Source organism: Schistocerca americana, chromosome 7, assembly GCF_021461395.2.
Source record: "Schistocerca americana isolate TAMUIC-IGC-003095 chromosome 7, iqSchAmer2.1, whole genome shotgun sequence".
Taxonomy (NCBI): Eukaryota; Metazoa; Arthropoda; class Insecta; order Orthoptera; family Acrididae; genus Schistocerca; species Schistocerca americana.
This window is the reverse complement of record NC_060125.1, coordinates 135775095-135801457: the sequence shown is the minus strand read 5'-3', so window position 1 is coordinate 135801457 and position 26363 is coordinate 135775095. Positions and strand designations below refer to the sequence as shown.

The 26363-nt window shown below is 42.1% G+C and overlaps 1 protein-coding gene across 1 annotated transcript; it reads left to right on the top strand.

Annotated features, from left to right (window-relative positions):
* The first annotated feature begins 3073 nt into the window (after window positions 1-3073).
* On the top strand, window positions 3074-25866 carry LOC124622795 (myogenesis-regulating glycosidase-like). The gene is made up of 6 exons (XM_047148587.1): window positions 3074-3116; window positions 6089-6199; window positions 10206-11194; window positions 14784-15218; window positions 20607-20763; window positions 25667-25866. Exons 1-6 carry the CDS (start codon window positions 3107-3109, stop codon window positions 25864-25866), a joined length of 1902 nt encoding a protein of 633 aa, XP_047004543.1. The 5' UTR covers window positions 3074-3106.
* The last annotated feature ends 497 nt before the right edge of the window (window positions 25867-26363 follow it).

The following is a 26363-nucleotide window of genomic DNA, read 5'->3' as shown; positions in this document are numbered from 1 at the left end:
CAGCGATTATGTTGATGCCACAGGCTACCCCTAGTCTGCACAGCAATGTCTGATAGCATTTGTGGAAGAAAACTTGTTAGGAGGCTGTGATACTTGTGAACATTCAGTGCTCCATCTATGAAATATGGGCCTAAGAGATGGTTCACCATGCCACACCACACGTTTACGCTCCATGGACGCCAATACTCCACCTGATAAAGCCAATAGGGATTGCCAAGATACCAATAGTTCATGTTTCAGCGGTTTAGCTGGCCATGATTGTGAGCCGTGCCCACTCCCAACTATGCGTTTTCGTGAACTTCGCTGTCCATCTGTGTTTGGGTTCTCACCCTTGTTGCGGTTATGCCGTGGTTCTTCCTCCTTCTACGTGTGGCAGCAGCGATGCGTATCGATATTTGCACCATGTACCATCTTTGGTCTCGTGCATGTAGTTTCTGGCTAGGGGTCAGTGGGCAGTCGGTCGGTTGCTGCGGATTGGGGAAGATATCTTCGCGTGGTGCAGTTGGCTGGGTACGCTGGCGGTTCCTGCACAGTTCGGAGCGCGTCTGGAGCTGTCCGATCGCTACGAGCTTTGTGGTTCACCTACCCGGAACGTCAAAGATGAGTGGCGTTTTAAGTACCCAAGCCACGGTCATTCATGTTGTGTGCTTCGTTTCGGTGGTTCGCTTTTGGGGAGGTTTTGTGTGAGCAACACTGAGTGTTTGTATTGCTGAAATTTAGCCACCATGCGGTGGAATTAGCTATATTGGTTGACTACAATTCATTTGCACCAACGGAATTTTCTGTCTTGTAGCCGTTAGTGTTCCAGTTACCTGTCTTGGCCACTAACGTAATTTCACCTGTTGTCGCTGTCCAACACGGTGTGTAGTTTTGACAGCTTAAGGCATATCCATATTTGATTGTCGATAATTACACCCGTAACATTTTGTGTTTGAATTCTCATGTATCAACTGGTGGCAAGTGAGTTATTTGTCGGTCGGTCCGTGGCTGTCCCTTGGTTGGGGTCCGACGCATCAAGTGTAGTTGGGCTCACCACCTGTCTCACCTAAGTGAACGAGGGTAGACCGACCCCCAGGAGGCTTCTGAGTGATGTTGTCTTTACTGTCTTTCTCACCGGTGTTTAATTGTCTGTTTATAATCTATCATAGCGAATGATTAAAAAAATTCTTGGTTTTACTTGGTATTATGTAAAAAATTTGAATTCTGGCAAGTGGATATTTTCTGAAATGTTATTGCCGTTGTGTTGTCTTTTCTTTTAGTGTGGTTTCAGCTGCTTAAAACTTAAGGCTTATGGTTATATTACTTTTAAATATTGGAAAATTAATTGTCAGCTTTTAGCCTTGGAACCTTATTCTTAAAATTACTTTTCAAGTTTAAACATTGCAGACTTCTGCCTTTGAAAGGTTATGGTAAATAATTTTAAAATCTTGAAAATTTTATTGTGGGCCTTCATCCGTTTGTATTGGATCTTGATTATGTTTGTCTATCCACACTTGCCTTCAGGCTTTTAGCCTAGCTGTGATATATATGTATTTTACTTGTAATTGTAACAGTGTGTTTTCAGTCACTTGAAATTTACCTCGTTGATCTTGGAGATTTCTTGTTCGGAGGCTTTCAGCCGTGAAAGATTTGGAGTTTGAAACTCGTGCTTGTAAAAGTTCAGCTATGTGCCGCTTTGGTTGTAAATGTGTAATTAAATTACAATAAATTACAATTTTAAGGTGAAACTGACCCCAAACTTATTTGGCCCTTTCCACAATCCTAATAACCTGTTCTGCCCAGCGGGTTTAGCGTGCGTATGAGATTATTGGTAAATGTAGCTTCATCACTAAACAAGATACGTGATACAGTGGGAGTATCCTATCTTAATGCCCGCGTCCAGAAGTTAACACGATTTTCACAATCGTTGCATGCAGCTCTTGTTGGAGAGAGGTGTGATAGGAACGGAAGCTGTGTCGTAGGAGGATGTGTAGGCACTTGCCTTACACGCCACGTGTGATTGCTCGGGTCCAAATGTGCAGATAAACTGCAACTGTAGCAGTAACATTAATTTCCCCCTCTTCTGTCGTCACGTGTTTTCTTCTGTTACGTTGTCTAGCTTTTACAGTACAACTTTCAAGTAACTGGTTGAAGACATTGGTAAATAATTGCCGAGGTGGTTGATGTCTATTAGGGTATCTTGTCGCATGCACCGTACAAATACAAGATGGAACTGCATTCTTCCTACACTCTCCATGCACTATGAGCATGTTGGCTTTATCTCTGCTGGTAATTTCCATCGACCACTTACGTCCTACTGCTTGGACTGCCACACACTACCTAGCAACTACGCAGGTTGAATAGCACAAACTAATGTCGGTGTAGAAACTCTTCAAAATTTTTGCATTTGTAAACAACTCTTGATTGAATCCTGCAACAAACACCACTGACATAGTAATTTACTCTACTTTTACATTTTTAATGTGAATAGTCGTTTCTCAACTTAAATACGCCTAGGTCTGCACAAAAATTTGCTTCCTAATTGTTGTTAGAATCTTTTCGTTGGCTAACAATAATTGGCCATGACTACCAATGCATTCCTTGGAAACGTCACATCAGTAGCACCTTCACCATTGCTGAACATTATTGTGCTGATGCAGCATTCTCGTAAATTTTCATTACTGTTTGCTGTATTCTCCTTAAGAAATGAGTATAACAACGTCAAAAAATATCACGCTATGAAAATGATGAATTTCATTATAGCCTATTCCAAAAATACCGTTCTTACAACAAACACGTCATTGCAGATTAAGTTACGACCTGAGGAATTGTTCATAGAAATGATTGCGCAAGAGGTGATTTATACGAGATTTTATAAACGCAGTTAATCAGCTGATGTATCTCAGCTCACTGGATCCTGGAGAAATGACGCACATGTTTACAGTAAAAAAGAAACAGATGATGAGATATCTCAATGGTTTGCTATCTATCTGCGTGGGACACAGGGACGGGCGACAGGATGCGATAACGTAGCGTCTGGTCGATAAACGCTGCCTATATGTATATGTGTGCCGCACTCAGCAGGACAGTTAGCTGCAGCTCTTCAGGGGTGTACAGTGTAATTACAATGGAAAGAGGTGAGTTTGACTTCATATGTATGCACCAAAAATGTAATACTCATTTAGGGGAAAAGACAAATGTACTTTCGATATCATTCAAAACAGAGATACATGGTGACGTATTTTAATCCATGTCCCTTCTACTTAAAAGTCCATATATTATGAATCCCAATTATTACGTAGAAATAACTATCTCTTATATTAAACGATGTTAAAATATGTAGTAAGGACAAATATATTATAGTTGCAGAAACATAAACTTATCTTTCAAAGTTGGTCTCAGTGTCGGATCAGATTCTTTTCTTCCTGTATAACCTAATGAAAAAAATGTTGTCCAGGGTCGTTTAAATGACAAGTCGATGGAATATCATCTTGCTTTTAACAATTTTCTTCTTTCATTTGCATTTTCTTGAAAAACAGTTTACCATCACATATTCGACACTTTTCAAATGTATATTGTGTACTTTCCTTGAAAAATACGAAGAAGACAATCGATCAGAGAACAAGACGTACCAAACTCAGTACATGCTAACTCCATTATTCTGGTGTCTAACCAAACTCTGACCCGCTTGCCATAAGAAATACGTTATATATTACGACTCCAGTGTCTAGGACATTCAAGAACAGGGTACATACAAATTAAAATTAACTTCACTGTCTTAACTGAACTATTTTTTCAGATTTAATGTGTATATTATCCTCTGAAAACAATTATTTAAGCGAACATTTGTAGGCCTAATGATTAATAACAAAGATAACAAATTTTGACAATATGAAAAATAGTAGCTGCCTGTAATTTTACACTGTCGATTTCGCTATCGATAATTAAATTACAAAAATTATAAATGAAGATAGAAACTTTGTTTGCATGAGCATAACAATATTATGTCTTCTGAAAATTTGTTATTTGATCATTTAAGTTGACAATTCTGACTACTAATTTGTGTAATACAAAATCTACATTGAAATGGATCGATGTGAATAATAAAAATATATTAACTAATAAATATTGTCCTGCTAATCAGATATGTTCAGACATATCTTCAGATGAGAAATGCATAATTTATCTAAGAAAATTAACTCAAGTATGGCCGCAATATAGGTGGAATCGAATATTTCAGTTAACATGCGAAAGTTATAATGAGGCAAGGTTCATTACAGTATTCATGAATTACGTAACACATTACTGCCAAAAGCGTGCAGTGTTACAATATACACACTGTATTTGAAAATTACAGGAGACGTAATGAAACACTAGGTACTGATATAATGATAATTATGTATAATAGTAATTATATTTGAAAAATAACATCCTTCGAAACGGAATAACAAAATATATCAAATATCTATTACAGGCGTGGCCAGAGATGGAACTGTGAAGCGTGTTCTAACGTTCAATACTCTGCCTCATCATGTCATTATATGGAGAGCTGAAAACTATTACTCTGATAATTTAAAATGTTATACACGATCCTCTGTATGAGGGTAAGTGGTGAAATGGTCAGGAAATTTGTAAAGAGGAAGCACTACACACAGAAATATTCACGGCTAGATAGGGAGTTACATGAAAGTGGAAAATGGAAAGACGGATTGGTTCCAGTGACCAAGTGGTGTGAAACAGGACACTGCATTGTCTCCTCTCCTCTTCATTGTTGTCATAGATAAGATAATGACTAAGGTAGTAGAAAAAATACTGGAGAAGATAAGAAGAAAGCAATGGTGTTCGCTGATAACTTGATCTGGGAAAAGGGAGGAGGAACAGCTGGACGCTTGGGAGGGAACTGAGATACAGTATGGAATGAAATTAAAAGTAAACAAAGACGACAACCTGGTTAAAACTACGAATAAAGATAGACCAAGTAGCGGAATAAGAATCGGAGTTGAACAATTGAAGAAGGTGGAAATTGTCAAATACTTGGGAAGGGTGACTGAGGAAAGTGGAAGATATCACAAAGAGATCCGTGAACGTGGCAGGCAGGAAGAAGCACTCGTATAAAGTGTTACGAGAGTGGTTTGGTACAAAGCCGTCTCATCAAGAAGTTATTATATGCCAATACTGACCAATGCATACATGAGTAATGAAGAAACGAGATGTAACCAGTTTGCATGTATGTGAAATGAAGTTCCTCAGGAGTAGGATAGGAGTAACAAGAGGGGATAAGAAGAGGAATGAAAGGTTAAGGGAAATAGTGAAAGGGGAACTCTCGCAGAATGGACAGAAACGTCCAAAAGGCTAAGGTGGCATAGGCATTTACAGAGAATGCAGACAACAGGGTACATGAAATGCGATGCGAAGGAAAACCGAAAGGGACAGGGATAGACGGCTGAATGGTGTGGAGGAGTGTGGCAGAAACAGCGAAGAGCACTGGAGCAGAGTGAACGAGGAAAACTGGTGAGAAAACAGGACTACATGGCGAGTCTTATGTTCCAAAGAGAATGGGCCTGCGGTTGGAAACCGTTCACGATGAACATGATGATGAGGTACCACGCGGCAAACGAGAGTGGCGAGTGCCTGTGTTTCTAGTATTTCAGAATCCTACTAAATTTCATCCGGCTTATGCATCCTTCTATTTTTTTCATTACGCCATGTTTCTTCGTTCCACATTGCTTATACCGATATTTTACTTTTGTTTCTTTATGTTTCCTCCATCAAGTCCATTGCTGTTTCAGATCGCTATTTGAATTATTATTGCTCTTGTTTGTATAGCTCTTATTCCAATTCTTTTTCGTAAGAGTAGTGTCTACATGTTCATATTTTCATCATTTTAGATTTATTTTAATTTGTACATGTATTACGTTAACCTGTCTGTTGAACTTGATTATGAAAAGACAGCTAGTGGCTCCAATCTAAAATAAGCACACAAATAACTGTAAAATGAAACAGGTAATAACTGCCTAATATCTAGACACTTCGTGCCTGTAGACTCTGACTACAAAGTAGTGTGACATATAGTGCTGAGTGACGGTGCTTTGCCCTCGCCGTGTTTCAGTGGCTTGGCTGGCAGTGCTGCTGCTGTTTATGGTGGTGACGTTAGCACTCGCTGACCTCCAGACTCGGTACGACGAGCAGAGCAACCGCCTCCTGATCACTACGAGAAAGGGTGAGTGCTCAGGCAGCCAACATTCTACTGGTCGGCTGCCGCATAAAAATAGAGTGTAAGCGACGGTAATTGTGGATGTGGTATTCGTGGAGCCGATTTTGAATTTCATGAATACCTTGCAGTTCATAACTCTAAGCATCTGTTTTCTATTAGAATATGTGAAAGCTAAAATCCAGTCTAGTGATGTGCGTCTCTAATGAACAATAAACAGAAAGAACTCTACACAAGAATTTAGGAGCGTATCCTGTGACGCATAGAAGAAGCTACCATTCGTGTAGTACCTATTTACGAATTCGAATGTACTAAGTCATTTTTTTGAACCATTGTGCAAAATAAATCTGTCCTACCACGTTTGGAAGTCAAATAATCTGCAACTGGGCTAAATTACTTACCTACTGAGAATCAGATCTAGCAGAATGTTCAAAGATGGCTCTAAGCACTACGGGACTTAACATCTGAGGTCATCAGTCCCCTAGACTTAGAACTACATAAACCTAACTAACCTAAGGTCATCATACACATCCATGCCGGATTCGAACCTGCGACCATAGAAGCAGCGCGGTTGCGGACTGAAGCGCCTAGAACCGCTCTAACAAAATGTATTACAAACGCTAGCTAAGTGGGGATTGAACCTCTCACATTATGGTTGTAGAGAATCGGGGAATAAAATGTCAGTTAACGTGTTTTCCTAAGAGACTGAAATTCCTTTCCTGCTCAGTTAGATGTACTAACAAACATCATATTTACATAAACTGATTTTACTGGTTAATTTGTTATAATGAAATAATATTTATCATGATACGTCATCAGCGTAGGTGGTTTCTATCGCATTATGATTCAAACGAATATATCAGTGGAACTTTAACGTAATGAGTATAGACTGGGACGTCTATGGATTAACTGTGGGGAGTACACACAGTTTTACCAAGTACTTTTGAACACGTTTTTCAAAAAACTGTCTTCAGGAGCTGGTTCGGCATTCCACACGCAGTGGAAGTCTCATAGACCCCGTAGCTACAAACGAGCCGGACCTTATCAGTGGCGTCAGTATGCACGATATGGAGACCTAGATTAGTGATCATGATGTCATCATAGCGACTATGGTGACGATAGTTAATGAATCAGTCAAGAAGGTGAAGAGAATGTTTCTGCTTTAAAGAGCAGATAAGGAGTTGCTGGCATCTCACTTAGGCAATGAACTGACATTACATACTTCCAGAATGATGAAGGTAGAGGAATTATGGACAAAGTTTAAACAGATCGTAAATCATGCCGAGGAGAACCGTGTGCCTAGTAAGTAGGTTAAGGAGGGATACTACCCAGAATGGTTTAACAACGAAGTTCAGAAAATACTGAGAATCCAAAGGCTGTTGTACTCTCGGTTCAAAAGAGAACACACAGTGATGACAGGCAAAGGTTAGTCGATTCGAGGGTCTGTGAAAAGGTGTATGTGCGAAACATGCACCTACCATCGTCATACTTTAGCGAAAGGTCTGGCCGACGACCCGATAAAATCCTGGCTCTACGTAAAATCGCTAAGCATGTTAAAGATTTTCATCCATTCACTTGTTGATCAGTTTTGTGTGGCAATTGAAGATAGCGCAACGAAAGTCGAAGTTTTAAATTTCACATTTAAGAAATTGTTCACACAGGTGAATGGTACAAACACACCGTCGTATGAACCTCGAGCAACTCCCGTGTGACGACATGGTAATAGGCATTCGAACCGTAGAGAAACAACTTGAAGGGGGTTGAAAAAAAAGTGATTCGCCTGGCGCAAATAGAACTCCAACTTACGAAGTGTACACAACGGCATTGGCAGGTGACTCCTGTTTATAAAAGGTCAAAAGAATGGATCCACAAAATTACACACCAATATCATCGGTCTGCTGCAAAATTCTTGAGAACATTCTCAGTTTGAATATAACAAATTATCTTGAGACCTAGAACCTTAAGTCCACGAAGAATCGCTGGAGTAAAACTCAGTTTGTCCTTTTCTCACGTGATAGATCTTGCAAAATATAGATGAATGGCCACAGGCAGGTTCCATATATGTAGCTTCACGAAAAGCATTTGACATGGTACCGCACCGCTGACTATTAAAAAAGGTATGAGCATATGGAATAGATTTCCAGATATGTCAGTGTCTCGAAGACTTAGTAAGTAATAGAATCAAATACGTTATCCTCGACGGGCTCAACAGAGACAAGGGTATCGTCAAGTGTGATAAGATCGTTATTATTTTCTATATACATAAATGATATGGCTCACAGGGTTACAAAAATCTGCGGTTGTTTGCTGATGATATTCTGGTGTACGGTAAGATGTCGAAGATGTGTGACTGTAGGAGGATACAAGATGACTTAGACAAAATGTTTAGTTGGTGTGATGAATAACAGCTGACCATCCTGATTTAGGTTTTCCGTGATTTCCCTAAATGCCGGGATGGTTCCTTTGAAGGGTACGGCCGACTTCCTTCCCCATCCTTCCCCAATCCGATGAGACAGATGACCTCGCCGTTTGGTCTTCTCCGCCAAAAAACCCCAACTCAGAGGCGGGCTGCTTAATGTCATATTAGCTTCTTCTAATGACACAGTTTCAACACAGTTCCGTGTAGTAAGCATCCTTGTTCTCTGTGACGTCTTAGTAACCACTACGGTAATTAAATATTGCTTTTACTGATTATTGATTATTCATGTCCACGATCAGGTGTGAATATATTCCGCAACTGACAATAGTTGAAGGTGTGGCCTTTTGAAGGCAAATGTAAATATCACAATATTAAATCTCATCCACCTCTGCTCTACGATTTTTACACTATATCGCTGAATCCCGGAGACTCCATTCTGAATTTCTATGACTGTGGTCTGGATTAGATTAACTTAAAGTAATTTTTAAAATAACTACTTCCCTATACATTTCATTTCAAAAGCCGTACAAGCTAGTTGACTACAAGCTAGTTGTCGTGTCCTTAGATCAGATCTTTATTATTATGACGTACATTCTTCTCTCACTATATACTGATGAAACTCTCAGCAGTTGCTAAGGAATATCTGAGTGGGGGTGGTACACAGTATAATTCGTGAGTTAAAAAGGTATCACTGAACCATAATTTGCTTTTTTTCTTCGAGGTACGATGGTTTCTCATTTATTTAATATTATTTCGTCGAACAAAAGAAAAAAATTGCCTGGTCTGAGCTCTAATCTGAGTGTTTTGTGGGTTCTAAAATTTTATTTCTTTTAATGTAAGTCATTAAATTCTGCATTTCAGCATGAAATTTTGAACTGAGTTTCCTACAACAGTTATTTTTGTATTTGTTTCACTAGACTTTGTAACATTTATCAATAGCATGAATTTACAACGTATGTGATGAAATATAATTAAACTTTATTGTATAATCAACAAAAACAATAACTCTTATTACTGAATTAGTTGCTGTAGAAAATTGTGAAAGGCAGATGCAACAAATGTTGGCTACGTGTTGAAATGCTAATACATTACACATTAAAAAATTACGTGTGGGGATTCCTTGAGGCGATACTAAACAAAGTCATGTTAAGTTCATTAATTGCATTAGGGTTCTTGCCTGTCTGACAACAACGATTCATTGATTTAACATGCGAAATGAAAATGCGTGTTTCGTGCTAGCATCATGTTTTATGGCACTGTTTGAAACATTGTCTGCGAACAGCATATTAGAAAGGACACTGTTACTGGATCATCTGCTTCGTGCTTTCTAAAGGTGCGTTAAGCATACATCTCTCTTATTGACTTACAGTTCATGGAAGGCAGATGGTTTCATGGATGCGCTAAAAAAATGTTTATTTCTGTGAAAAAAGTCGCAGTAAAATTTCATGACATTCGTTCATCCAGTGAAAGTGAAACGAAGCAAACTGAACGATTTGATTTCGCACTTGTTCTAACAGTAAAATTATCTCACAGTTTTCACCAAACAGATTTTCTGTAAACCAGTTCTCTGAGGCTGTGTCTGTGCAAATGTTTCAGGTGGCCAGGACACCGAAGTTGCCTACGTGACAGTTGAAGACGCATCGGGTGCTCGCAGATCCCACTGTAGCAGTCAGAGTCGCCAAGAATGCCTCCCATTAATCGAGGCTAAACGTTCTTATCAGCGGCAAGGTGTGCAAATCATTTGCGTCTCCACAAAGACCACCACTACCAGTCCCAACAGCGTTTTCCGGACCTGTATCAACCATCTGGGCAGCCACATCTATGGAGGACTCGAGCAGTACAACCAAACCTGGCCCATAGAGGACAACGTGTACAGCGATTACTCGTATGTCAGCAAACAGCAAGACAACGTCGGCGTGGCCGAGCGTTACTGGCTCTTCTCCGATGGCCGATACGTTTACATTCCTCAATATGTGCCTCTTTTTATCGAACAGAATACAAACACGTCGGAGGATGCATTATGTTTCACTTCCAAGAACAAGGCACCTTACCCAGTTGATCGTTCAGAGAGTGTCATGGAGATGACAATCTGCAAATACGAAAATGCAAGGGTAGCACACGAGAAGGCCATCGCAGATCGCCTAGGCAAACCCGTAGACATTCCAGACGAGCGCATGACCACACATCCCATATGGTCGACGTGGGCGCGTTACAAGAGAGATATCAACGACACGACAGTGAGGCAGTTCGCCAACGAGATAGTCGAACACGGCTTCAACAACAGCCAGATTGAGATAGACGACAAGTGGGAAACTTGTTACGGCAGCCTCACGTTCGACCCCGCCAAGTTCCCTGACGTCAGAGCGCTCGTAGACGACCTGCACGCTCTTGGGTTCCGTGTCACACTGTGGGCGCACCCATTCATCAACTCTGACTGCGAACCGCATTACTCGAGGGCGCTTGAGAAGGGCTGGTTCGTCAGCGACTCCGAGGGCAGCACCAACACCAGCTGGTGGAACGGTGAGGGCGGCATCATCAACTTCAACAACGCTTCAACTAAAGGCCAATGGGCGTGCCTGCTCTGGGTAAGTAGCGCTGATGCTATCCAGCTGCATGTCGTTTATTTTACAAATTATGGTGGGTATGTGCTAAATATAGTGAGCATAACAATTAAAGATTACGTTAGCACGTGTCCTGTGGTACAGAAGTCGTCATCTTGGTATGTGGAATAGTTTAAACTGTCAGGAAGGAAATAACACATTAGCTGGCAGCGGGCATTGATTTACATCAATGGGTATGTTGAAACTTTGTGCCAGACTGGGATTCGAACCTGGGTCTCCTGCTTACTTGGCAGATGCCCCGACCACTGTGACACGTGGATACAATGGACGGAAGAATCTGATGGTCTACCCTAGCACGATTCCCGTGAGACCCAAATTATCAAGTTACACTACGCACTACTGAAGCAGTGGGCCTCGTCATTAGCCTCATTACATTTCGCCGATTCCCGTAAGAATTCGAGCTTGGTGTGCACCTGCACTGGAGGCATCATTCACCGTCTGAGCCTTAATTATGATAATGTGATGTCTGTTCTTTCACATATGTCCCCAGGTCATTCGCTGTCTTTGCCTCAGTATACATATGTAGTTCCTTTTTCTTCGTACATGTCCGAAGGGATGGACTGTAGTGGACTGGCCCGACAGACAATCCACTATGACTGGTAGCCGAAAGGCACGCGTTTAAGCTCACGCAAACTGGCGTGAGGTCTGGAACAGGATAATGTAATTAATATAGCCAATAAGGTACGTTGCTGCTGGAATACTTAACTTTAATCCATAATTGGTGTACATCGCTCTTGACGGTACATTAATTATAATCTCAATATAAACTGGTAATGGCGCCTTGCTAGATCGTAGCAAATGACGTAGCTGAAGGCTATGCTAACTATCGTCTCGGCAAATGAGAGCGTATTTGTCAGTGTAGCATCGCTAGCAAAGTCTACTGTACAACTGGGGAGAGTGCTAGGAAGTCTCTCGAGACCTGCCGTGTGGCGGCGCTCGGTCTGCAATCACTGACAGTGGCGACACGCGGGTCCGACGTATACTAACGGACCGCGGCCGATTTAAAGGCTACCACCTAGCAAGTGTGGTGTCTGGCGGTGACACCACATGGACACCACATACACATAATTTAGGTGAAGACGGTCAGTGATCCCTTCAGCGCGGGTACACTCCAAGCTCGAAGCAGCGAAATCTCACGAATAAAGAGGCTAATGAGTGACGACATGAGTAGTGTCTGGTATGAGTTGATAATTTGGGTCTGACGGGAACCGTGGTAGGGTACTTCATTCGGCTGTTGTGATCATTGTAGTGATCAGCGCATCTGCCTAGTAAACAGGACACCCAGCATCGAATATTCGTCTGGCACAAATTTTCAACTGGCCCCGTTGATGTAAATCAATGCCCATTGTCAGCTAATGTCTTTAATTCTCTTGTGTTCCGATTCTTGGCTGCTGTTGGATCAAAATGGTCTCTGTACTTTTGGACAGATCTGAAAGAACAGACACCACATATATTCAATTTATCCTGATTTGTAAAGCAGTTGTGTTGTGGTTGACTACTTAAAATGTATACTAGTATACAAAATTTTGAAAAACACATCTCTCAGTCGCGAACACAATTAACTTGTAACCTAGGTTTCGGTGTCACAAGGGACACCTTCTTCGGAAAAAATTAAAACTAAATGTTACAACATAACGTACCAAAAATACGAAAGCTGCGGTCATACCTGACAGCGTCAGATAGTCAGAATTAAAATAAAATGCAACAGAGGTGCAAGCCACTAGGGGCTGCCATGTGTCCCTCTGCTACAGTCAACATAATTTTATTATTTTAATTTTATTTATTAATTATTTTTATTTATTATTTTAATTTTGACTATCTGTCACTCTCAGGTATGACCGCAACTCTAGTATTTTTGGTACGTTATGCTGTAACATTTAGTTTCAATTTTGTCCGAAGAAATTGTGCCTTGTGACACCGAAACCTAGGTTACAAATTAATTGTGTTCGCGACTGAGGGCTGTGTTTTTCAAAATTTTGTATTATACAACAGTCGCTGATTGACAGCCGTGTTAAAAACCTTAAGTATACTAGTATATCGTGCAGTTACAAACTTTCTACTTTTCTACAGTGGAAATTAATCTGAAATGTTCCCCATTATCTAAGCACATATCTGGGTCAGGAATATTTCACATACCCTCTGTGCTGTCTGAAACGCATTGTTGACATCTAACTAGATATTATGTTAATGTGAAATGTGTATGTATTTTTTTCTGAGAAGATTATTGTAAGAAATTTCTTCTACAGAACAGGGTCATAATACACTCCAGGAAGATTTTGCTCAAGTTAAAAAATGAACTAAGATATTACTTACAACCACTGTAATCGTCTGCAGCATTAGGATAGTATAGGTCAGGCAGAGTAATAGGCCTAATACTCATAAATTCTCAAACACTTATTTAACGTAGTGGATTGTGTAGAACCTACCGTTAAAGTATGTTACAGGAAAATAGTATGTATATATGAGACAAAAAACTGATAATTACGGATAACGAGGTTAATGGAAATCATCTATATTTCATACAATTTTCTTACGTATTCAAAGTGATAACAAATGTGTCAGTTCGTGTGCATTAACTTTGCACTGACCTTCATCTGTGTGAGTTTCCATTTCCTTAGGTGACATTATAATCATCCAAACAGGCTTACATCAGGTTTTTGCATCTCCATGCCAACATAATTCACCATCCCACTAATCTGCATCATGCTCTAGGATATTCCCCTAACCGCCACCAATATACACACCGTCGTATGTTTTACATATTTGATAATCTTCAGCTCTGCAGAACTGTCCTCGATTTGAGTCATAATTTTCTGTCTACAGTGTGTGGTCAGAAAAAGCCCGAAAAGCTTGTAAGGGTGTTTTAGGTTAGTTTGTGCCGAGACATAACTCTTAAGGAAAAAAGTTCGATACGCTGCGCTGTGTCCGAGTTAAATAGCGTTGGAGTTAACCAGTCAGGTCGTTTCGCGAGCAAATTCAAGTGGGCCGCGAGAGACGCTCTCACGAAACGTGTTCTTCGAGTGGTTTCCTAAAACCGCAAAAGAGAAGGATGAAATGTAAATGTCGTCTGACTAGCGCCTCCCGTCGGGTAGACCGTTCGCCTGATGCAAGTCTTTCGATTTGACGCCACTTCGGAGACTTGTTTTTCGATGGGGTTGAAATGGTGATGATTAGGACAACACAACACCCAGTCCCTGAGCGGAGAAAATGTCCGACCCAGCCGGGAATCGAACCCGGGCCATTAGGATTGACGTTCTGTCGCGCTAACTACTCAGCTATCGGGGGCGGATGCAAATATTGGAAATGGGATAGTAAGGATGGAACCCGACTTAAAAGCTGAGGTGTATCCTGTGCTTTCATGTACGCTATGAGAACAAGTGACGCGAATTTTATCCGGTGGTCTGCTTGAGTATGTGCGACCAACGGCCTAATTGGCTAACTTAAATGATTATTAACACGGTGCAACCTTTACAGACCGTTTCTGACCACCTTGCACTAGAATGTTATGTGTCATAATCTTATCTACATTTTTACTGTCTCAAATACCTTCCAGAAACTTAAGAGTGAGGCGGGAATAGACTCGTTCAAGCTCGACGCCGGCGAGACCAGCTGGCTACCACAGCTTCCCGTATTGAGGCCACAGAAGATGAACCCGGTGCAGTACTCTATGGACTACGTGCAGACCGCCGCCCAGTTCGGGGCGATGGTAGAGGTTCGCGTCGGCCAACACAGCCAGCAGTTCCCGTACTACGTCCGGATGCTCGACAAGGACAGCAGGTGGGGCTTCGACAACGGCCTGGCTTCGCTGGTGACGACGCTGCTGCAGATGAACATGGTGGGCTACCCCTTCGTCCTGCCAGACATGGTGGGCGGCAACGGCTACGGCAGCGAGGCGCCCACCAAGGAGCTCTTCATACGCTGGCTGCAGGCCACCGTCTTCATGCCGGCCATTCAGTTCTCCTACGCGCCCTGGGACTTTGACGACGAGGTACGTAGCATTATATGTACAAATCTGCATGTTCTCTGTTGTGTTGGCAGAAGAGCCAACACCGTGTTACGAGAGGAGGCCGAAATGCACGCGTTGTAGCTCACGCAGGTTGGAGTGAGGAGGGAAGGACTATACCGACGTGAGGTCTGGAACATGACAAGGAATTAGAATTCAGAAAGCGGACGTAATTAGTTTGATACTTAACTTTAATCCATTAATGATGAACGTCGCTCTTGAGGGTACATGATTCACAATATCAATTAGTAACTGAATACGGCGCCTTGTTGGGTCGTAGCAAATGACCTAGCTGAAGGCTATGCTAAACTGTCGTCACTGCAATTAAGAGCGTCTGTAGACAGTGAACCATCGCTAGCAAAGTCGGCTCTGCAACTGGGGCGAGTGCTAGGGAGTCTCTCTAGACCTGCCGTGTGGCGGCGCTCGGTCTGCAATCACTGATAGTGGCGACACGCGGGTCCGACGTATACTAACGGACCGCGGCCGATTTAAAGGCTACCACCTAGCAAGTGTGGTGTCTGGCGGTGACATCACATTCTCTTTCTCAATGATCGGTTAAAAATTGTTTGCATTAGTTTTAGTATCCACAGCTAAAAAAACTGGCAGACTTTCTACTTTCTAACCACGAAATCTGATTGAAATGTGTGAATGTCGCTGAAAATTAAATCTTCAGTTGACAGTGTAGGATACTCCGACGAAGACAGAACTTCAGAAAGTAACTTACGAGTTAGTGTGTCAGGCGAAACAGTCGTTATTGAATGCTACACCATAATTCGAAGTGATACAGATACATTACACTATTCTTCTACACATTCCGCAATTCTTCGTAGAAACAACATTCGGAACATTAAACCAGTCGTTCAGTCTCTTGTGGTTAAAATATGTTTCTTAGAATCAGAGTCATTTGTAATCCACAGATTTTTCTCCACAGATTTTCTTTCAGTTTGCCGAGAGGATGGGAATCACATGGTGCAAGATGTGAGTTTCAAAAGGCACACGCCTCTGTGGCACTAGTCACTATGCTTCCACACTTTCACTACTGCTGGACTCGACATTGCATTTTCTCAGTACACCGCTAGAATTTAGCGGTCAGTCAGTTTAAACGTATTGCACTCAACGATCCTATAGTCCCACGCAGTTCAACTTTGGGGTACGTTTACATTTTCTACGGCACTTCAGCCACACACTGGGATGCACGCGTTATCGTCATTGCAGCAGAACTGCATCTGCATGGATACCGGAACACGTACCCTCTTCAGAAAATGTGCCTCTCTTGCTGTACATTTATCTTAGTGTGGGATGTCACATGTAACTTACGTAATGGAGTCCTTACATAAATAAAGAAACAGACTGGTTTCATACATATAACTGGCTCTCTTATATCATCGGTAGAAATTGTATTTACACTCCTGGAAATGGAAAAAAGAACACATTGACACCGGTGTGTCAGACCCACCATACTTGCTCCGGACACTGCGAGAGGGCTGTACAAGCAATGATCACACGCACGGCACAGCGGACACACCAGGAACCGCGGTGTTGGCCGTCGAATGGCGCTAGCTGCGCAGCATTTGTGCACCGCCGCCGTCAGTGTCAGCCAGTTTGCCGTGGCATACGGAGCTCCATCGCAGTCTTTAACACTGGTAGCATGCCGCGACAGCGTGGACGTGAACCGTATGTGCAGTTGACGGACTTTGAGCGAGGGCGTATAGTGGGCATGCGGGAGGCCGGGTGGACGTACCGCCGAATTGCTCAACACGTGGGGCGTGAGGTCTCCACAGTACATCGATGTTGTCGCCAGTGGTCGGCAGAAGGTGCACGTGCCCGTCGACCTGGGACCGGACCGCAGCGACGCACGGATGCACGCCAAGACCGTAGGATCCTACGCAGTGCCGTAGGGGACCGCACCGCCACTTCCCAGCAAATTAGGGACACTGTTGCTCCTGGGGTATCGGCGAGGACCATTCGCAACCGTCTCCATGAAGCTGGGCTACGGTCCCGCACACCGTTAGGCGTCTTCCGCTCACGCCCCAACATCGTGCAGCCCGCCTCCAGTGGTGTCGCGACAGGCGTGAATGGAGGGACGAATGGAGACGTGTCGTTTTCAGCGATGAGAGTCGCTTCTGCCTTGGTGCCAATGATGGTCGTATGCGTGTTTGGCGCCGTGCAGGTGAGCGCCCCAATCAGGACTGCATACGACCGAGGCACACAGGGCCAACACCCGGCAGCATGGTGTGGGGAGCGATCTCCTACACTGGCCGTACACCACTGGTGATCGTCGAGGGGACACTGAATAGTGCACGGTACATCCAAACCGTCATCGAACCCATCGTTCTACCATTCCTAGACCGGCAAGAGAACTTGCTGTTCCAACAGGACAATGCACGTCCGCATGTATCCCGTGCCACCCAACGTGCTCTAGAAGGTGTAAGTCAACTACCCTGGCCAGCAAGATCTCCGGATCTGTCCCCCATTGAGCATGTTTGGGACTGGATGAAGCGTCGTCTCACGCGGTCTGCACGTCCAGCACGAACGCTGGTCCAACTGAGGCGCCAGGTGGAAATGGCATGGCAAGCCGTTCCACAGGACTACATCCAGCATCTCTACGATCGTCTCCATGGGAGAATAGCAGCCTGCATTGCTGCGAAAGGTGGATATACACTGTACTAGTGCCGACATTGTGCATGCTCTGTTGCCTGTGTCTATGTGCCTGTGGTTCTGTCAGTGTGATCATGTGATGTATCTGACCCCAGGAATGTGTCAATAAAGTTTCCCCTTCCTGGGACAATGAATTCACGGTGTTCTTATTTCAATTTCCAGGAGTGTATATATGCTGCTAAGAAGGAATATCATAAACTTTACCGTAAAGGTAATTTGTGAGAATGTGTATTCGAGAAGACTAATGGACCCTTTTCAGTCGTGGCAATTGCGAATTTTATTAAGCGTTAATGTCTTTCGTGAACGTCGGTTTCTGTGATGCATTCAGACCAACCAGAATGCGTACATGAAAAATTTCTACCTTCAAATAAATTATGCTCTTAACAGAAATAAGTAGCAAGTCAGATGAGTGGGTACATAACCGATCACCGACACATAGTCCAAAACAAACCGACGGTGTCTTCACCCGAGCTTAGGGTGGACCACAAACTGAAACAAACTTCAGCTGTCTCGACACCATAGCCATTTATACTGCTGCAGTCTGGAAGCCATTATCCATCTCTGCATAATTACGTTTTTATTTCACAAATCTGAAATCATACTTGATGTCTCCCTGCACGATGACACCACGTCTGTGTCTCTCGTCTCTTACGATATTGTAGTGCCTGTGTTATTCCGAATTACGGTGCAATGTTCCTTCCGACTTGCGTGCGTGTCCGAAAGAACAGGCACTGCGACGACTACAGCCGTTACGAAACACATGAAATGTATTCGCAGCTGCTTTACGGAATGATAATGCAAATTTGTGGTGGACCGCGACTCGAACCGGATATCCCGCTTCTCACGAGCGGTCACCTTACCGTTTAGCTACCCGAGCACGAATCATTAGCAGACTCAAGCTACCATCGTCAATCCATTGTGTATATTCCTGTAGGGGCGAAACATTTTAATTGACAGTCATGTGTCCAATGTAAATGGATAAATATTATATTACAGTCCTGTGTTGTTAAGAAGTACGGCACTACAGTATCGTATGTATCCGCTGACATTGGGCAATTGACTTTCAGTGAAAATATCTCTCCTGTGCGGGTGTATAAACAGAGCATGTACGAGTACAGGTTGTAGACACATGGTTGACGACATATGGAAGTCTATGTCTGTCTGTGAGTTGTGCTCAGATAGCCACATGGTAAGGCAACTGCTCGCATAAAGCAGAAAAGCGGAGTTCGAGTCCCAGTCCACCATAAATTTTCATTGTCGTCATTCCAGTATACAGCTGATGGTTCTTCAGGTTCGTATGTGTGAGTACGTTTCATGTGACTCTAAATACTGTAGTTTGTTTTTAAAATCATGATCATTGCTGGATGAATCGACTGTTGGAACGGAATCTGCGTGAGGATAAAGTGAAAGACAGTCAACCAGTTTTAGAAATGAAAGGTTTATTCAAACCCCTATATGGTGTAGTGGCTGCAAACGCATGGGACAGTAATTCTATATTTCAGCTGAAGTTAGTCTCTGACTGTTGTGACTGTTGCTGCAGGATGACGCACGGTAACGTACGGAGTCCGTTATATACTCTGATGATAGGCACAGGTGTGATGAGGTTCTGATGTACTTGGTGTACAATAAGGTAATCCTTTGTTATGGTGATCAGCCGTGGTCAACCGCAACCTTCATGACGAGTATACCTGCCATCACTTTTCCATACAGTGCAGTACAGACCGTGAAATCCAAGTGGCTCAACAGCGTGGATGTTGCACGGATCGGTCAGCCAGGCAAACGCTCCTTGCAAACTTTGTCAGGCGCTGATAATAATTTGTCCATGTTCTTCACGGTGATCAGTCAACAAAGTTGATAGTGTTTACGCGGTTTATGTAGCCCCCCCACGCCTAATAACATCGATAAACGTGAACAATACTAAAGCAATCCTGTGGCTGTTCTACCTGTCGCGGAGAATTGTAATTCTGATCATTTACATACTAGCTGATGGTGTGTAGGTGTAGGAGGTTACATTGACAACCAACCATGTATTCTGAGGGCTTCACTTTTTTGTCAGTTGGCGTACTTATGCAATTGTATAGGATATGTAGTGCGTGTTTTGGTACCATTACTAACTTGGTAATACTGTTCGTTCACATCGATTATGTTCGTTGCTATGTGATGATAATCGCCTTGGGGGCATTAGACTGTCTCTGCAGCAGAATGCACTAAACTACATTGGTAGGACACAAGTTCAACACCGTATCGATGACGAGAGCACGAACTCAGAATTGGGAAGAAAATCAGACATGTTCTCTGAAAGGTGGCGTCTCAGAATTTGCCGTAGACCATTTAAGGGAACCACAGAAACGTATAACTAGATTGCTGGACTGGTACCTGATTTTCTGACTTAATGAATACGTCTCCACTGACAGACCACTGTGGCACATGGCCAAGTACGTTGTTAGAGATCTCCAAAACTGGATCGTAGATGAAGATGAAATGCCCATGTCAGCATAAAAGTCAAATAATAAGAAAAACAGGAATTATTGATTATTGTTAGTCAGGAAATTTTTACGTACATTTTGTGTGTATATCTTAGTTAATGTAATGGGAGAAGGTTTAGCCATAAAACAGTTTGCACTTCCCGGTCGCCCAGTATTTTCCCCATTAGAAGTGTACTCATTTTTACTCTGTGGAGTGTGGATGAACTGTGTAGTGTCGATGCTGTTGCAGACGGTGGAACTGAGCCGACAGCTGGCGGACTTGCACGCCCGCTATGCCCCGCGCATCGTGGAGCTGATGCGGAAGGCGGTACAGGACGGCAGCCCCGTCAACCCCCCAATCTGGTGGGTCGACCCCACCGACGACACCGCCCTCGGCATAAACTCAGGTATGTTGGGCAAGGCTTCCCTCTCACATTGTGTGTCTGTGTTTGTGAGTGTGTGTGTGTGTGTTTCCTGTGTATCTGTGTACAGCCTCCCGCTACCCTTCCCACCCTCATGTCCGTCTTGTGCCGTCTGTAAAATACCGTGTCTCATTGATTTGTTTGAATGCACATTGTGAAAAGAATAAGGACAAACTTGAAGGAAACACTTTAAAAACATATACAGCTTTCACAGTGTTTTATAAAATATAGCGATAAAAAACTAACTGAAGTGGTAATGATAGCAGCATCAGTATGTTAATAGATGCTTATTTTTCTGTATTTTCTTTTAGAATATTTACTCAATAAGGCTTCGTCAGTGCATTTGGCACAATATACAGCTGTATCTTATTGAATGGAGCTTGAGGCAACAATGTTATTAAATGTGTGCGATAGACAATCTTCCTTCCCTTTTATCAGTTTTTAACTGAAGGCTCTGGTCGCCAACTAGCCTCACAAACACTAACGTTTGTCGAAATATTAAGCAAGCAATTTCACAAGATAAATTTCATTTGTTTACCGATTTAATGGACTTAGCACCCTTTTTCAGAAGAATATGTAGGAAAATATACCGCAAATAAGTACAAGGTGGATAAGAATATTAAATTTTAAGAAAAATAATTTAGAAAATTTGAATAAGTCGATGGTACATACTTATAATTGTCACATTATTAACGAGCGTTAAAAATAAGCAGGTGTGTGCAGTATATTACTGTTATCCTAAAACATACAAGAACAGCAAGTAATACAATCATAAAATGCGCTAAAGAAGAAAGAGCTCGTAAGTGCTTATACGTGGATCATAGCGCATGTACAAATATGGTATACATAAAGCAAACAACCATTGCAGACATCATGCTATAAATGGAGCTAATCAATTAATGTCATGCATATCTTGAATTTGCTCTCAGGGTGGGGTGGGTTGGGGATGGAAGGTAAAGTACTACAAAATAAAAATAAAAAACCTTACACGAGTATGTTTGCCATAAAACATAAACGAAAATGTGCGAATAACTAGTGTATTAAGTAATATATAAAATCCTAATAATAAATAAAAAACGTTGAAACAAATGACATGTATCACTGTGGATGGGAAGTTAAGAAACATACTGTTGTGGCGTAGCAAGACAGCCACGCCACGGAAGTAGCCGAAAGGCACGCGTTTAGCAGGCAAGTTATAGGTCTGTAACAGGATACGTAATGAATGTTATAAAGAAAAGTACGTAGCTTCTGGAATACTTAACTTTATTCCATCCTTGGTACATCGCTATTGACGATATAAGTGAGACTCTTTAGATACATGCAATGTTACTAATGGCGCCTTGCTAGGTCGTAGCCATTGACTTAGCTGAAGGCTATTCTAACTATTGGCTCGGCTAATGAGCAATGCTTCGTCCGTGTAGTCGCTAGCAAAGTCGTCCGTACAACTGGGGCGAGTGCTAGTCCGGATCTCGAGACCTGCCTTGTGGTGGCGCTCGGTCTGCGATCACACAGTGGCGACACGCGGGTCCGACATGTACTAATGGACCGCGGCCGATTTAAAACTACCACCTAGCAAGTGTGGTGTCTGGCGGTGACACCACACATACCTTTGAAACAGCTGTCGTGAGGTCACTAACGTGCTAGCAAGGAACCTATCGGCAAAAACAAAATACAAACCTAATCATGGGGCTGGAAGCTTTAAATGGAGTAAATGGAGAAACAGTTCTTAATATGTATTTAGTTCCTAATATGTATTTAGTTCTTAATATGTATTTAGTTCTTAATATGTATTAGTAATATGTAATAATATGTAATAGTTCTTAATATGTATTTACATATGAAAGTTGTATTTTTTAGTACTACAGCAACATGCTGCATGCATCTCTTTATTTTTGATGCTCGCTAATACTGCGATAATTCTGTAAATTACCTATAATTTGTAAACTTTTATTTCTTAAACTTTAATGTTCTTACTATCCTTAACTGTACTTATCTGTGGTATGTGTTTCTGAAAAGTCTTGTGAAGAACGGTACGACGTGCATGAAATCGGTAAAGAAACAAATTTATTTTTTGAAACTGGTTGCTGATTTTTCAACAAATATTGTTGTGGAAGATGGATGAAGTACTGAACAATAGTAGCCCATCTCTCACCACAGTGGCCGACAAGTCTTAAAATTCTTACTAACTTGTGACTGGGTGGTCTGATCGTTACCTTTAAGGGCAGCGACTGGTCAACATCTATCTCGTGCAAGGTTTACGCTAAAAATTGAGGTGACTAAGGATCCTCTGGAAAGGACATTTATACTGGACTTGACTATTAGCTCTATTGTGGTTGATGGGATGTGTATGTATGCGAGTAATACGCAGTTTTCAACGTTGGGACGTCTACATCTCAAATCTGTCTAGTGCTAGGATGTGTCGAGTTGCATTCTGAACTTGGAGAAGAAATACCACTGACTATGAGCGATAAATGGGACAGCATGTGTTTATAGTGTGTCTGTTGCACAAAAATCAGGTCGAATCAGCATCTTCTCCATTCAGAAAATGTCTGAACTAACTAATCGTGTTTTCTTGTACATCATTACTATGAACTTAATTAATTCTGCTACTTTGTACATTAATCGACTGTAGTGGAACGTATATCTTTCAGAAAGCGTCTCAGAATGTTGAAAGATCGGTATGCTGTATGTCAAAGCTATCTTCAAATGTTACGTTGAAAAATTTTGCGATATTTCATGAACATCAACGTCGGAAGGAGAAATTTGATTTGTAACTGATTTGTTGTACTTTTCTCCATAATTGTCATCCTGATAAAATCGTTCTAAAATTAAAAATATAATTCTGAAAATCCTGGGGTGACATGAAACATGGATCTAGTTAGGTACATGGGACACATACCTCCCACTTTACCGATTTTCAAAATCGGAAAGCTTAAAATCTTTTGGCAGAGGAAGTGTGTTATTTATCATAAAGGGAGACAGTTTCCGACCTTTTGTTTCTCAAATACATGCAGGATAAATTTTCATCACGAAAGGGTTAAAAGAGCTTTAAAGGGAAAGAAATCGGAAGGAACAAACGCTGAAGTTTAATCAATATGTATTTTCTATGCTTGAGCAACTATCTAAGAAGTACGTAGGATGGGCAGAGGAGCTGCACAAAAGATCCAAGTCCTAAGAGAAGCAAAATTGCTACTGGTATTAACTATGGAGAGCCGGCCGCGGTGGTCTAGCGGTTCAGGCGCTCAGTCCGGAACCGCGCGACTGCTACGGTCGCAGGTTCGAATCCTGCCTCGGGTATGGATGTGTGTGATGTCCTTAGGTTAGTTAGGTTTAAGTAGTTCTACGTTCTAGGGGACTGATGACCACAGAAGTTAAGTCCCATAGTGCTCAGAGCCATTTGAACCATTTTGAACTTACGGACACTGTTCCTTCGGAAACCTTCCGACTATTCTTTGTTATTAGTAGTATGAGACAGAAGTCCTCGTATTTGTGCTGCGCTGACTGGTTACTTTCATCATGTCTGTACACTTCGCATTAGAAGATTTTTGTACCATGGCAACACGGAATACCAAATACACTAGCGAGCTGCTCCAAAACATTTACCTTGGACATGCCTGAATGAGAAGACCCGCCACTCGTTTCCTTTGCTTAATGGTACGCGATATCTGTACTAAGCGTATGCACATTTAATTGGTAACATGACAAATTCTGTTACCTTCATACATCTCTTTTGGGAATACAGTGTTCGTTTCCATGATCTTTTCTATTGAAAATGACCCACGTCACTATTCCTTAACGAAGGGCGTTTGCATTTAGAAAATATCAAGTTCTCCATGGGATGCTTGTAATCCCGTGACTTATTTTCAAAAATCATGACCAAAGTTTGGTTTATATTGGAAACAGAAATGCATTACACATATCTTAGTAAAACAGAATTTTTTTCTGTGCCGAAAGGATACAGTTATGAAATTTTGAAGTTCAATTGCAGCACAAAATAGATTTAGTATCATGTCAGTGAGGTCGTATCTCACCTTCATAGATCTGTTCAACGCAGAAAATTATCACAATTCTTGAATACCAGAGCACTGAACACTACAAGAGGAACATATAAAAACTACAAGCGTTATCGTATCGTATCAGTGCGATTGTAGAGTTTGCTTACTTTTGTGGAGTGAATAGCTAACCTGTACCCTGAGAGAGACAGACGTGGCCAAATTACTTACTATAAAATAACGGTTAGTGAGGGGAATAAAACCTTACCAAGAAACTAGGCATTAAGCAGTTTGCACAATGGGAACGGTGACTGTGACGAACAGCAGTGTGAACCACAGAATCAGCTCCTATCAGTAAAGAAATATTAAAGATATTGTTAGTACAATTAAAATGAAACCAACATCGACTATTGATTTATAGGGAGGTATCGTTTTATGTGTCTGGGGCAATTACATCACATGAAAGAATAGCGTCGTTGTCAAATATTTTGGTCGATCCTCGTTCATCATAAGTTCACCTTTATTGACCACTGTTCCATTTTGCCCTCCTGTCGTTGACGTGTATTTATGTAGTAACGGCCTTGTTTGAATTCGGTTGCAAGCTGTAGGTGGTTAAGGTGTATGTAGGATTGTATCGAGATTCAATATTATTCACTCTAATACTTTTAATGGGGATAATAAGGCCATTTCGTACACGTGTAATGTTAAAATTGTAATTATAGAGAGATGGCACGTATTGGAATCTCTAAAAGGTGAATTGCTGGTGGCGAAATAAGTGTTCAGGGGATAGAGAATTCATTGTGATGTCATTAACAGTGTTAGATACGCAGCAATTTTGTTACGAAAGATGTAGGACTATGCAGACAGTTGTGACATGTGCCGTGTTTTCCATGCAGAGTTCCTGCTGGGAGAGGACCTGTTGGTGGCGCCGGTGCTGGAAGAAGGCGCCATCAGCCGCGACATCTACCTGCCGATGGGCAACTGGACGGACGAGGTTGACCCGGAACACCCCATCATAGAGGGACCCGTCTGGCTCACCAACTACTCAGCTCCCCTCAGCGTCCTACCATACTTCACCAGAGTCCCTGATTCTTAAGCATTACGGTTCACAGTTGTAAACTGCCTTTGGGATCTAAAATAAAGTCTTATTACGCAATCTGGCAATACTGTTGCGAACTTATTCACCAACTTACGTTGAGGGGCAGACCCTCAACATAGCTTCGATTACTTCATTTTGCAACAATTCCCAGTTCGGTCTCATGTAATCAGCATGTGTTATAAAAGTAGGTGTACAATATGTGTGATGCTAAATCTCAGAATGGAATTCCGGTCAGTCAAGAGAGTTGTATGATGTGGTAGATAGCCTTCTACCCCCCCCCCCCCCCCCCCCCCCCAACCGTGTGCTTTTCTATATATACGGGCTGGGAAGTTTCGCCTCCTAGAAATTTCTGGTACATACTAGAATGTTCTGGAACGTTCGGGAATGGTATGGAGCATTTATGAAGATTCCAGAATGCTCGGGAACATCCCAGAACATCTCAGATCATTGTGAAACATTCCATAATCCTCTAGAATGTTGTGGAATGTTCTGAA

Excerpts from the sequence above, each read along its gene's own strand:
- LOC124622795 (XM_047148587.1), top strand. Across the intron at positions 6,200-10,205 it reads CCTGATCACTACGAGAAAGG|GTGGCCAGGACACCGAAGTT; the intron begins GTGAGTGCTCAG and ends CAAATGTTTCAG. Across the intron at positions 15,219-20,606 it reads CCTGGGACTTTGACGACGAG|ACGGTGGAACTGAGCCGACA; the intron begins GTACGTAGCATT and ends ATGCTGTTGCAG.